The sequence below is a fragment of the Lepidochelys olivacea genome, assembly GCF_965140295.1.
Source record: "Lepidochelys olivacea isolate rLepOli2 genome assembly, chromosome: 3".
In the NCBI taxonomy this organism is placed as follows: domain Eukaryota; kingdom Metazoa; phylum Chordata; order Testudines; family Cheloniidae; genus Lepidochelys; species Lepidochelys olivacea.
In genome coordinates this window covers 171,206,834-171,221,504 of record NC_140413.1, presented here as the reverse complement: position 1 = coordinate 171,221,504, position 14,671 = coordinate 171,206,834, and the positions used below count along the sequence as shown (strand labels likewise).

General features: G+C 39.3%; 1 protein-coding gene across 6 annotated transcripts in view; it reads right to left on the bottom strand.

Moving 5' to 3' along the window:
- The window catches only part of EML4 (EMAP like 4), a 257,098-nt gene that overhangs the window by 37,747 nt on the left and 204,680 nt on the right, over positions 1 to 14,671 (bottom strand). For all 6 annotated transcript variants that reach the window (XM_084623061.1, XM_084623062.1, XM_084623059.1 and 3 more), the window contains 4 exons: positions 13,789 to 13,884; positions 9,073 to 9,207; positions 8,720 to 8,855; positions 3,715 to 3,866 (listed from right to left, as the gene is read on the bottom strand). In XM_084623061.1, coding sequence (XP_084479187.1) covers positions 3,715 to 3,866; positions 8,720 to 8,855; positions 9,073 to 9,207; positions 13,789 to 13,884 — 519 coding nt within the window. The remainder of the gene's footprint in view (positions 1 to 3,714; positions 3,867 to 8,719; positions 8,856 to 9,072; positions 9,208 to 13,788; positions 13,885 to 14,671) is intronic.

Below are 14,671 nucleotides of genomic sequence, written 5' to 3'. Positions count from 1 at the left end.
GGGTGCATTCAAGGTCAAGTGGCCATTAACATCTCTCCAATCTGGAGGGAAAAAGACAAAAAAAGTTGGAGGGGGAGAGGGTTTAAGTTGGTTATAGATTGGTGTAACAAGCCATAGTTCCAGTATCTCTATTTAGTCCATGATTTTTAGTTTCTGGCAATATTATGAATTTAAGGTCCCAGGGTCATCTTTTGAAAGTGCTGTGCAGGTTTTCTTTGAGGATGAGGACCGAGAGGTCAGATATAGAGTGATCACCCACAGGTGATGTGGTGCTTTTGTCTTCCATCATTTTTCGGTGTGAATTCATTCAAGGGAGCATAGTGATTGTCTGATTTCACCCATATAGTTGCTACTGGGGCAATCAGTGCACTGGATGAGGTACACCGCACATGAGAGGTATGTGTAGACCATAGATCTTGAAACTTGTGTCATGGGAGGAGGTGTTTGATCATGATAACAGTGGAGATAATGTCTACGGGTTTTGCATCTATTGTTCAGACAGTGTCAGATGCTGCTTTGACTTGGTGTGTGGGGAGCTTACTTCGACGATGTGCGGAGAGAGGCGGGGGTGGGGGGGTGTTTGAAGGCCAGAAAGGGTTTAGGAAAGATTTTTCAGGATGTGGTCCCCATTGAATATGGATTGTAATTGATTGATGATACCCCGTATGAGGGTCCAGCAGTCACACCTAATGGTATATTTATACAGTATGTGAGAGGTGTAATTCCCAGCTCAGGTAGACATACATGAGCTAGCTCTGCTCAAACAAATGCCTACAAATAGCAGTTTGGCTGAGCTACCCAGGTACATACCAAGGGGGTCAGGCAGGTTTGTACTCAGGCAGCTAGCCCAAACTGCTGCCCGTGCTGCTGCGGCCACACGGCTATTTTTAGGCAGTTTGAGCAGACCTAGTACGTGTACCTTTACCCACATTGGGTATAACACCTGCCAGCTGCTGCGTAGACATACCCTGCGTCTTCACTTGCCGATGGAGCACTGTAAGACAATTGTCTTCCACCAGCTTTCGAAAAGACATATGTCTCAACTGGTGCTCACTACCTGTATATACTCTACTTAATCTGAAATTTACCCATGAGGCTGCTGTAGGAGCTGTATTTTGCTGAAAGAGACGATATCCCCCTTTCCTCCTGCCTTCCACATCCACCCTGACTGATGTCAAGAATCACTCTAAACCCAGTCTATTTATTCACTCAGGTCAGGCACATGCACAAGGACTTGACCCCAAATAAACGATATATACGTCATTCTGTAAAGATGAGTTTCCCCACTTTCTCACCCAAGAATATATATATACAATCCCCGAAAACACATAGGTGGGTGCTTAACTTTATGCATGTCGATAGTCCCATTCATCTCACTGATGTGTGTACAATTAAGTAAAGTTCAGTAACAGTTTGCAGGATCAGTGCCATAATGTGCATTTTGCTTTGATAAATAAAGGCAGTTAACTCAACATGTGGAAAAAGTTAAATGTGAACTGGTACAGCTCAGTAATTTATGCTTTTGCAAATCTTCTCAGCAAATAGGTCTTTATAGTTTAGTTCAGCCCTGACACAGACATGTAAGGCTGATTAATTCTTATTTCACACTTTTTAAATTATTGTGTGCCTATCTATTCATGTACACACATCCCTCTTTAAGAAAAGGTCATCCTTTGGACATTTGTAATACATCTGGCACCTTATGGTCAGATACAGAGACACACAATGCCCACATATACCCAAGAAAGTCAATGGGAGTTGAGAGTGCTCAGCATCTTTGAAAAAAATCAGGGTATTAGTATATAAGTGTCATAACGTTATAAATAAGTTAGGGTTTAATTTAAAAAAAATAACTATTAGTGTTAAGATCCATTAGAATCTAGCATACTCAAACAAGCTATTTCCAGGATAGGGAGAAAACATATATTCATTTATTTGTCTAAAAATACATGGTGATAAGAAAGAGGAGTGGTAAAATTTTCAAAACAGCTTTAATGACTTAGGAGCCAATGACTTAGGCTCGTAGGTGACATAGATGCTTTAGAAAATGTTACTGTAGCTCCTGAAGACTTCATGTAGGTAGAGATTATACCAGTGGTGGGCAACCTGAGGCCCGCATGTCCCTGTGGCCGCTTTGCCTGTAGGCGCCACTCTCCACAGCTCCCATTGGCCGGGAACAGAGAATTGCAGCCACTGGGAACTCAGGGGGTGGGGGTGGGGGTGGACGGTAGTGCCTGCGGACGGTCAATGTCAGCAAAATGTCTCGCGGCCTGCAATCAGATTACCCTGATGGGATGCATTTGGCCAGCGGGCCGCAGGTTGCCCACCACTGGATTATACACACAGAATATGATGTTTACATTTTTAAACACTACACACTGAAAATCTGAAAGAAAAATTGTGTCGTTTCTACCAAATGCATCCTTATTTTATTAACTTTTCATGGATGTTCATGAACTGTCAGCAACTACTTTGGCCTATAATAATTTTTATTTACTGTATGTTTAAACTGTATTACACAATGTTGTTCTGTTTTACGATATGTTGTCCTATTCTGAGTGCTCCTTTTCTGTTTAATTATTAATCTGAACAACAGCCATAAAAGTAACATTACTATCACTATGAAAGTTATTTATTCAGGGTACTGGCAAGATTTTTCATCCCAAAATAATTACTATGTATAGAGTATATGGCACATTAGAAAAGGGAATGTGGAGATGATCATCAATATTGCTCAAATTACTGTTTACCAAGTGTAACAGAAATTTCTCTCTCAGTTGGTGTTTACCTATTAGATACACTTATTAATTAGCTTCAAGGCAGTTCTTTAAAAAAAGATTGTGGGGATTCATTTGCTTAACTGCTACATTTAGTTTCCCAAAATGCTGTGAATTCATCATTGTGATAAGTTGATACTGGTTAAATAGAAAACACAATTCAAAGTATCATTATAAAGAATATGTAAAAGGGATAAACTATTCCTTGTACCTTTGTCACTATAGCGTACCAGTGACAGGCTGTTACAGCTGCTCTAAAATACTACAAAGTGCCATTTTTATTTGAGAGAAGTAATCACAATTTGCTTGGATTTGCTATGTACCAAAATTGTGTACAGATACCATACTTTGAAATGGTAGTAAAGAATTTTGATCAAGCAGATCAAGCAGTAACTATGATGTTAAAACAACCTCCTCACACCAATCATTATTTCTTAGGTACAGAATATTCTTGTGTATTCTGTAAGCAATCTATCGAATGTAAAGGGCGTTCGCTATCTGACAGCGTACAGGAAAATGTGATGAGATTACATCTTGGTTACTTTGCTTTTGACCAGAACCATATTTTTCTCTCCAAAGAGGTAATTTTGTTGTGGGGATACTGGAAGATGGGTGGTGCTAAATAACATTTTTGTTGTTAAAGGGATGAGTAAAATCTAGCCAAGAAGGGCTCACAGAAGAAGAAAGTGGAAATTTTCTCATCATCCTTTCCCGATTAGTATCTGAACCTCATTTATAGGTAATACAAAGCTACATTGAGGCTTAATAATTTTTTATTTATACAATTTTCTTTAAATGAACTACTGGATTTGTAAATGGAAAACAGCAAAAAATAATGCAAAAAGGTTATGAAATACTGATTTTTTCCTTAGGTACAGTATCTTCACTTAAGTATGGGGGAGTGAGGACGGGTGAGGGGTTGTGCTTCCACTCTTACCTCTATTTCCCTTTCAGGGTTCAGATCATGATCCCACAGAATGATTTTTCTGTCTTTCCCACCTCCAGTTAGCAGCATTCCATTCCTCATTTGACACAGTGTGAACACGCTGCCATCGTGAGCTTTGATTTGTCTACTTATTTGATATACACCTACAATCACGAAAAAATATAATGAATGCCACTCATTTTTTTTTATCAGTTTGGATTTCACAAAACTTTGCATTTTGGAACAAGAACTACGTGGCACTGTACAATAAGAAATTGCATTGGATGTTTGAGGCTGTTCCAATGAGTATTACAAACAAAAGGTGGTAGTGTTTTCTTACAGAAAACTAGAAGATAAAACAAAGATCTGCTCACCTGTATGATTATTTTGTGAGATTGCTTCTAAAATTTCTTTGAATTCGCTGCTATCTGAGGGAAAGCATTTCTTAAAAGGGGCAAGAGAAACTTCTAACAATTACTTTTGTGAACTAGGGAGGGAAAGCATTTATCGTGTTATCAGCTGATGTAAAGAATTAAGTTCTTTTGGCAAATGTGACCCTTCAAGAATCCTTGTCTGTAGTCTTATGAGGACCAAAATAAGTGAATCAATTATGGTAAAGTCTCTGGAGCACGACACTCCCACTAAAGGCTCACCTAAAACTATCTATGTATCAATTATGATCTATTTTGAAATTAAATCAATAGGTGCTCCAAGCGAAGGATCTACCTCCTAAGATCCTGGTGAACGTAGGATGAATAGGACTGGATAGGTAAAAAGGCACAGTGAAAGCAGAAAAGAGGAGAATTCTCAATTTCCAACTGTGTCTGCATTGCCTTCTTCAAACAGAAGAGACTAAGAATTCACCAAAAAATAGTAGTATGATTATTTTATACATTAATTTTAGCAGCTATAGTTCATAACTTTTGAATGTGCAATGTTGTCTAATTTACTAAATTAGGGAGACAACAGTAATACGTAATAATAATAATGGTTAAAATGTTCAGAATTGGTGCTGAGATTTTCAAAAAAGGGCTGCTTAAAGTAAGGCTTCAAAGTCCACATTTAGGCTCCAGTTCAGTAAGTTATTGAAGCATGTGCCTAACTTTAATACATGAGTAGTTCCACTTAAAGTTAGGAACCTGCATAACCAAATAATGAAACATGCATAAGCCTACCAATGACCATTGAGCTAGCCAACGTGGCCACGGTTGACGGTGCTACACTAGACACTGTGTAGCGAAGTTCACAGGCCAGGCTCAATCCTATGAATCCACAGATCTCTGGAGCAGCACTGTGGCTGGTGCCAGGTAGGGTCAGGGCATGCACCCCTTTGTACATTGATATAGAATTTGAGAACCCAGTGTGGTGGGGTGTTTTTGTCCGACATGGCCAAAGAGCATGCAATGCCACTTTCAAATATAACGAGTGACTGAAAGAAGGCCAAACCACGGAGATTATGACATTTCGCAGTCATACCACTTTATGCACAGGATTTGGTGCTGACAGTGCACATTAAATGTCTCTGCGGCTCCAAGTCTGCCTGTAAGAGGGTCCAGGTTTCTGACCCATATGGCAATACAGGTAGCACACAGGTTTGACAGATCCCAAACTCTGTCTCACCGCAAAGATGGTTTTTCATCCATAAGTGAGGCATGGACTTCATGCAGGAGGTGGCGAGACCTATTCTTGAAGAACATCTGGTTTGCTGCATCTGTTTGAATTCTGCTTGATGCCTAAGTAAATGAACTCATCAATGCTCTCCACAGTATTTGATCCCACTTGCACTGTGGGTTCTGGTGGCCCAGCTCCAAGGTTCTGGATCTTGGTCTTCTGCCACGAGACATTCAATCCTGTAGTGTGTGTGTGGCCTCTTAGTGGGTGGAGCTGAAATTTTCTGACTTCTCCAAAAGCAGGGCAGCAGCATCAGTATAGTTTGGGTTGGTGAACACTTCTTGACTAACCTTGTTTCTGACATGTTGAACAGCAAATCCAAATATCCAATTGACAGCTCAACAGAACAGAACTGGGGAAAGAATGCATTCCTGCTGCACAATTGAGGTTGTGCAGAAACATGGCAAAAGCTGTGGACCTATGTACACTTTTACTGGTACTGGTATGAAGATCGTGCACCAGATTCAGCAGAATATCTGCAACACCAAATCCTTTCTGTGCGAACCAAAGTGCTGATCTAAAGACTGAATCAAGAGCCACTCTGATGTTGATATATGCCATGTGAAGTGGGCATAAGTACCCTGCTAAAGCTGGGACTGATTTTCAAAGGTATTGAGCACGCACGGGATTTATTGGCGCTTGGCATCTTGGAAAATTAGGCCATTGCTATTTATGTGTCTAAATATATAGATTAGGAGCAACATCAAGCACCTAAGTTTGGAAACTTTGGCCAACGTTTAGTAGCATTCCATAATGCTTATATATACAGTGGGAGGTAAGGAATTACTTTGCAAAAGGGGGAAAATGAGGCACAAAGGTTAACATTTTCAAACTTTGATTCCTAAAATCAAACAGCTAAATGAAGTTGAACTGATTTTCAGAGATGCTGGTCACCCACAGTTCCCACTTTATTTAGACCATTTCTTAAAAATATTCCTGGATATAGTTTTAACTTTAGGCACACAAGTTTGAAAATGTTGACCTGAGTGACTTAAGGTCACTCAGCAGCACAGCTAGGATAAGACCCAGAACTCCCAATCTCTAGTCCCATCCTCTAATCACTAGATGCTAACCTCCAGAAGACTGTTATTCACTTCTGAAGAATTAGGTTTCTCTTAAATACCTATTGTTAGAGGATGTTGCCTTATGCACAGATGTATAAGATACTCTTACATGAGCACTTCTTAAAATAAACCCTTAGCCTGAAGGATAGGCAAGGCACATGAGCCACAAAGGGCATATCTGCCAATTTCAAATTGTGCCATAGGGTCAGTGCAAAATGGGTACGTTTTCTAGATGTCTACCAGAGGGGACTGTGTCAGATATATATTAGTATTTGAAACTTTGTAGACCCAGTTGATGTTTCCTGATTAATTTGATCCTATGATGCAGTCGAAAATGCTATGAGTCCTTTCAATTACCGATGTGAACACTTTTTTCACAAAAATGTTTTCAAAACACAAAAAAACAAGAAAAAATGGTCTTGGATATAGTTGGCAGTTATTGTGCTATTATATTTACTCAAAGACTATATTTTGAGCACATATGCTCAAATAAATGGGAATTGCCACCTGCGATATGAAGCAATATAAAAAGGCTAGTTTCTAGAGCTTCAAATATTTTCTTAAAAATTAAGAAAAGCAGAGGATATCACTTTACTTAACTGTCTGTAGGGCACAATTTACCAGGTTTTTAAAATCTGGTTTCACACCCTACCAAAAAAAAAAAAAAGGTGGTCTAGGTAAAAGCTCATCACCAATCCAACATGGTAAACTAACTAAAAAAAAAGCAATTAAGCACATGTATGAAATACTCCAGCCATCATGGGCAAAAACTTTTTAAGATGATCATGGCAAAAGCTATTTGCCCAGATGTTATAAAATTAACTAAACATTTAATATTTTCTTAATTATTTTTCCATTTCAATTAGTGGTTTCAAAAAAACAAAAACAAACAAACAGATTTTCCTATAAAAATAGATTTGCACTTAAAGATTTGCTTCTTACATGACTATTTTCCTGGCATACCAGTTTAAGTCAGAGTGTTTGAAATAGCTGCCAAGTAAAATAATTATCCTTGAATTTAAAAGCTACCTGAGGGCTCAACAGTGCCAGTTCTCCATATGTCTAGTAGCAATTCATTTTTCTTCTTTAATTTTAATTGAACAAAAAGCTCACCCTAAAAAACAAGTTCAATCCAAATGCCAAATCAAATGGTATTTAAAGTATATTTTTGTGTCAGGATTTGAGCACCTGCTTAGTTAGAAACTATTATTATTTGGGTAAATCCTACAGTTCTGTATTACACTTTTTTCTTTACATACAGGTCCTCTTAATATAAGCTTTCTGTATGACAGATATTCATTTGAGACTTTAAAGGTTTCACAAAGCATGCCTCAAGAGCCAAATGTAGTCCATGGAGCCTCCCTGAAACTATAGGGTGAGGACGAGTCTGATTAACTACACTATTTTTATTGCTGGGAAATTCAAACAAAATAATTTCTATTCATTTTGGACCCAGTCCTGCAAGGTGCTGAACAGCTCCAGCAAGGTGTAAAGTCAATGGGCATGTTCATGGGAGTTGTGGAAGCTCAGCACGGTCTAAGATTGGGCTACTATCAAGGAAGATACAAACACAAGCAAATGGTGTGGTCATACATGGATACTTTTAATACAAATCATTATGCAAATTTATAAGGCAACTTATAAGCACCTCTTGGGGTCCTGGCATGTAGCCCATTTAGCCATTTGGGTCAAAAAGGCTGGGCACCCTTGCAGACTGGAGCATTTATATCACTGAATTTCTTTGTCCAGTTCCACTTGGTGCAATGTTATGACAATCGTTCTTATCACTTGCTAAGGGTTCAACCCTCTGGTCAAGTGATCACCTCCCCCTCTTTAGCTCTGCCACTCTAGTGAGGGTTATAGACATTTCTATGGCTGCAATCCCAGATAAAACAGAATGCTTCTCCCTGCCTTTAACAAATGATTCTAGCAGCAGCTGGGAGTGAAACGGCATTGTCATATGCATACTGACACAAAAGAGAAACCAATTAACACGTTTTCACGTGGTTTGTTTTTGCAATACGATTTTATAAAAAAGAAATCAGATTAATCGACCAAAAGGGACCGTTATGATCTTTCTAGTCTGACCTCCTGCATACCACAGGGCATGGAATTTAAACATCAAGCCCAACCATGATAATGACGGTTGCAAAACTCAAGAGAAAGCACTGTACATAATATGGACGGGTTTATTTTGATATTTGTCATCCTAACACAATCTTTTGTATGTATGACTTCTGCAGACCATCATGCCTGTAAAATTAACTGTGAGTGTACTGTACCTTTAGGCCCTTTTCCTGGCGTGGATTCTACAGTAGTTTTGCTCCATATAAGCATTATCCCACCTGAGTCTCCAGTGAGCACATCTCCATTCCCCAAAAATGCCAAACACTGCACAAATTTGGGTTTTTCATATTTCTGAAATGGAACAGCAAGAGAAATTAGAGTGTAATTGTGCAGCCACATGCACACCCACATGTGTAAAAAATAGTTTCTAATTTTCATAATTTATTTCTTCATCCAACACGTATAATAAGGACGGTGGTCCAAATTCATACCTGGCATAAGCGGCTAACTCCACTGACTCCAATTATATTCATTTATGAATCTGGCCTAGCGCAAAAATATTTCTTACCCCAAAAATCCCTTGCTTTCTTGCTAGTGAATTGCCACTCCAGGTCCAAAAAAATATGTGAGATTTGCCACAAGTTATGATTGTGTTTGCGTCAGTTGGATGGAATTCTACAGCAAGCACAACTTCATTTGTAGTCTATAGAAACAATGAAGAAACCATGAGCTTAATGTAATATTTATTCAGATGGATATTAATTTTCTATTTTACACACACACACACACACACACACACACAGTTTTACACAGATAAAAAAGAGTACATAGGGTATTGTGAGTATAAATGTATATATACAAAAACATACACACAGATCTGTGTGGATAAGAATATATATTAGTTTGCTGTTGACTTTTACATTTCTGAAAGATTTCATAAGATTTTTAGCCAGAAAGAGAGGTTTTATTAATCTGAAATGATCTTTTGGCATAGCATTCTTTCCCCCGCTAAGCATGCCTTTTGCAAAAGAAAACAAGAAAAAACACAAGAGATGTTTTTTGGATGAAATAAACAAAAACTTGCTGCTGTCTGATTTCAAGACACATATGAGCATCTCATTGTTTTGGATAATGGATTTATGATAGAGGTAACTCAGCCAATCATAATACACTTGGCTTAAGTTCACTCATTTTCTGAAATCCTATAAAAGTTCTATTTGGTTCTTCCCCCCTGCTCTGAAAAAGCTACATAACTCACAGATAATAAATATAGCCCCCTATAGTCTCTTACTATAAATAGATTGGGACTTTTCACAAGTTGGATGTACCTTTACTGAATAGTAATAGCTAAGCAAATTTTATTATTTTATTAATTTTAAAATAATCTTTCATTTTACCAATAAGATATTTTACAACAGATTCATTTTTTTTACAATTTTTTCAGATAAGACTCGTTTGCTATCCAGTAATTAATACAAGTTAAGTGAAACCTGTACAAGACAATACCTTTAGAAGGCAATCTCCGGTGCAGATTCAACAAAGCACTTAATCAAATCTTTGCGTACCTTAAAGTATGTGCATTTAAGCATTGGCTTCAATGGGACTTAAGCATATGCTTAAATACTTTGCTGAATAAGGACCCATGAGAGTATCCCAACTATCCCCATATGTATTTAATAAATTCTTATTCAAGGTCATTAGAAGACCATAGTGATTTTTGTTGGACACCTGTGGTAACTTAAATGATATTTCACTGTATATGTGAAACCACACACATATATACATAATCATGTATACACATGCACACACAAACTTTAAACCCTATAACTATTAGATTTTAGGGCCCAACCCTGAAAGGTGCAGAGCACCTCCTGAGTGATGCAGAACACCTTTAACTCCCATTAAAGCCAATGGCTGTTGAACGTGGTTCAGCAACTTGCAGGATCAGACCCCAAGTTGAAACTCTGGGGCACAACTTGCCTGCATTCCAAGAAATAATTATGACCATCCAAGAAAAAAAAACAAAAAAAACCCCCCACCTCAAGATACCAGATTTCAGGACTGAAGTACTACAGAATTTAGAAACCAAAAGCATTTATAAAATATAAAGAGGTCTTTTTAAATTAACACTTGAAACTGCTGATGTTAATTTTTAATAAATCTTGGAATACCAGGAAAATTCCAGACGACAGAAAGGCTACTAATGTTGTGTCAATATTCAAAAAGGGCAAGAAGGATGACCTAGGAAACTACAGGCCACTTTGTCTAACATCAATCCTGACAAAATAATGTTTAGCCTAAATATGATTAAAAGTTAGCACCAAACAATATCAATAAAACATGTGTTTAATGGATTCAGAACCGGCTAATTGATATATCTGAAAATAATAGCTGTCAGTGGGAAACCATCTTTGAACGGGGGTGTTTCTAATGGTATTCTGCAAAGATCGGCAGTAGGCCTGACGCTATTCAACATTTTCATCAATGGTCTGGAAGTAAATATAAAATCACTGTGATAAAATTTGCAGATGACACAAAGGACTGGGCTGTGAAAGAGTCCTGAGAGCTAACAGATGTGACAACACTCTCGTCACTTACACACTAATTAGCTGCCCCCCAGAGAAGACTTGACTAAGGAATGGAGTAAACGTAATCAGACTGTGGACTGAGGGTGTTAAGGACTATCCCTATCATTAGCTGGGAGGGTAGTTAAAAAGCACAGGAGAGAAATGCAAAAGGAAAGAGAGAGAGAGGGCTAGCAGAGAGCAGGGGAAACAAATTCTCCAGCTGGCAAAATTGTTTCCTCTTCCTTTCCCTGGAGAAAGGGCTGAGGAGCGAAGGACAGGGTAGGTAGAAATGCTGCATGGGGGTTGTGATGGTGTCTTGGCAGAGTTAACAAATAACTCACAGACATCTAGAGAATGTTGGTGAGGGAAGGAGAGAAGCTTGCCCTGTTACAAGGGCAGTCATACATAGTAATCTGGAACACTTGGTAAGCTAGGCCCAATCAAACAAAATGTGTTTTAATACAGCCAAATGTAAAGCTATAGATCTAGGAACAAGGAATGGAGGTCAGACCTCCAGTTCTGGTGCCCACATTTTAAAAGGATGTGGGAAAAACTGAAGAGGGTGCAGAAAAACAGCTACAAAAATTATTCGAAGGGTGGAAAAAATGCCATACAGTGACAGCCTTTAAGAGCTCGATCTGTTTAGTTTATCAAAATGAAAACAGTGTATAAGTACTTTCATGGGGAGAACATACTGGGCAGAATGGCTGGAAGCTGAAATCAGACATATCCAAATAGGAACTAAGGCACTTTAAAAAAAAAACAAAAAAAAAAACAACCAAACAGTGAGGATGATGAATCATTGGAGAAAACTAACTAGAGCAGTGGTTTTCAAACTTTTTTTTCTGGTGATCCAGTTGAAGAAAATTGTTGATGCCCGTGACTCAACGGAGCTGGGGATGAGGGGTTTAGGGTGTGGGAGGGGCTCAGGGCTGGGGCAGAGGGTTGGGGTGCAGGAGGGAGTCAGGGGTCTGGGCTGGGGGATGAGGGATTTGGGGTGCAGGAAGTGGCTCCAGGTTTGAGATGGGGGCTCAGGGCTGGGGCAGGAGGTTGGTGTGTGGGATGGGGGCAGGGCTCTGGGTGCAGGCTGAGGATGAGGGGTTTGGGGTGGAGGAAGGGGCTCTGGGTTTGGAATGGGGGCTCAGAACTGGGGTAGGGGATTGGGGCACGGGATTCAGGCACGGGCTTACCTCCGGCAGCTCCCAGTCAGCTGTACAGCGGGGGTGCAGAGACAGGTTTCCTGCCTGTCCTGACACCACAGACTGCGCTGCACCCCGGAAGTGGCCAGCAGCAGGTCTGGCTCCTAGGCAGAGGCATGCAAGCAGCTCAGCGCAGCTGTCACCGACAGGCACTGCCCCCCCCCCAGTTCCCATTGGCCGCGGAGCTGGTGCTCGGGGCCGGGGGCAGCGCGTGGAGCCCAGTGGCCCCCCCACCCACCTAGGACCTGCTGCTGGACCTGCTGCTGGCTGCTTCCGGAAGCAGCGCGGTGTCAGAATAGGCAGGGACTAGCCTGCCTTAGCTGAACAGCACCGCCGACGGGACTTTTAATGGCCCAGTTGGTGGTGCTGACCAGAGCCGCCACGACCCAGTGTCTTACATTCCGACCCACAGTTTGAAAACCACAGAAGTGATGGGTTCTTCATCTGCTGATGTTTTCATATCAAGACTGGATGTCTTTCCAGAAGATATGCTATAGCCAAACACAAGTTATGGTCCAGTACAGGGTAAAAGGGCGAAATTTTATGGCCTGTGATGTAAAGGAGGTCAGACTAGAAGATTTAATAATGTATTCTGACCTTAAGCTCTATAAATAGCTGAATATTGTACATCTCATCAGGCAGCCAGCAACTTCCATCTAGAGATTATCTTTTCATTCACATTTCAGAATGGGATAAGGGTCAGAAAAGAGAAAAATACTGTAGTACCATATCGTAAACATTTTAAAACTTAAGGGCTGATTCTGGTATAAAACAGAAGAAATTCCACTGAGGTCAGTGGAGGTAGTAGAGCAGTGTAAAACAAAGGTGAAACCAGAATCAGGACAGTAATATTTTCAAACATAACTGTATTTTGATGACGCAACATTAGTTTCCATGAAAACAAATGGCAAATCAAAATATCGGAGAACTGGAAGCCAGAAAATCCCTCTCAGTAGTCAGTTCTGGCTGTCATAGAGTCAGCTCTAAAATACTTATCCTTACCTTATGTTCATGTTTTTGACCCTTGCTTCCAAACAAAGAGGATGGAAAAGCTGCTGACAGAGAGCAGGCAGCTGACAGTGTAAGAGTAAGAACTCCCACTTGTAGATTTTGGCTACACTTAGATGTGCCAGTTTCAAAAAGCAGTAGCAAATTTTATTTATCCTTTGGCCCCTTAAACTCCCCAGGACTTCAAAGAGAAAAAGCATTAATGAAAAAAGTTTTTCTCCCCTTAAGGAGTCACTTTGCTTTTAATGGTCTTTATACTTGAAACCCTTTAAAATTTTATTTTAAAAAAATGTTGAAATATTCATATCCCCATATATAAAATCAAGAACAAATAGTGTGTGGTGGAGTTATACTATGCACTGGGGCTTCTCGGATGATAGAAGATTGCCTTTGGATTTGTGCCTCTCAGTGCACCAGATGCATACATAGATAGCCACATGAGAATAAACTGCACATGTGCTGTATAAATTATATCTCAGAATATTTGCTTAAGCAAAGTGTCCTATTTACCTTTATCTCTGCTACCTTTGATTTCCGCTGCCAGTCCCATACAGTCAACATGTGCTCGTTAGAGTCATCAATCACACACAAATGAGAACCTGAATCCTTTAAAAAGAAAGCCATAGACAGTGTTGTCATATCACATTTTAAAATAGGATAAGGTATGATTTAAAACCAAGCACAGCAGTAGTATATTACAAAATCACTAGAATGCACAAATAAATATTGTGTCTATGTGAATAAGCAAAAGTTTAATATATTTGGATATTTTCCTTTATACTTGGAACTGTGAAATCTAAATTCAGCTTATCATCATTTCCCAATAAACAAATGAACCACACTTTAGATGGTATTCTGGTAGACTTTGAAAGCAGGCATTGTCAAGTCCCCCTCACCACCACCTTTTAATACCTTTTTAACCCTATTGTTTGCATAAAATACAAAATGTTTTGTCATCTACCACACTTGTCCCTTCCCATTTGGAAAATATTTTCCTTGTCTGTTTCATTTGGGACATGTAACTTTCTTGGTTCATTTCTTTAATTGTGACAATAATATTAACACTTAGCATATATATCATGTTTTATATTTTCAAAGCTATGTATACATAGCCAATTTAGACCTCACAGCAATAACTGTTAGAAGCTCCATTTTGCAGATAGGAAAACTGAAGCACAGAATACATTATTAAAGTAAGAGCATGTCTAGGTATCAAATTTAAATGTCTGTTCTCCCTCTGCAATAGGCGGCAGCTTAGCATTTAAGTTTTACATACTGTAAACAGTTTAAATGTTTTACAACAAGAAGTTACTGAATAAAAAGAATCAATGATAACATAGTTAGGGACAAATTTTAAAAGACAGGCCCAGGATCCTTGGGGCAAAAATATGCA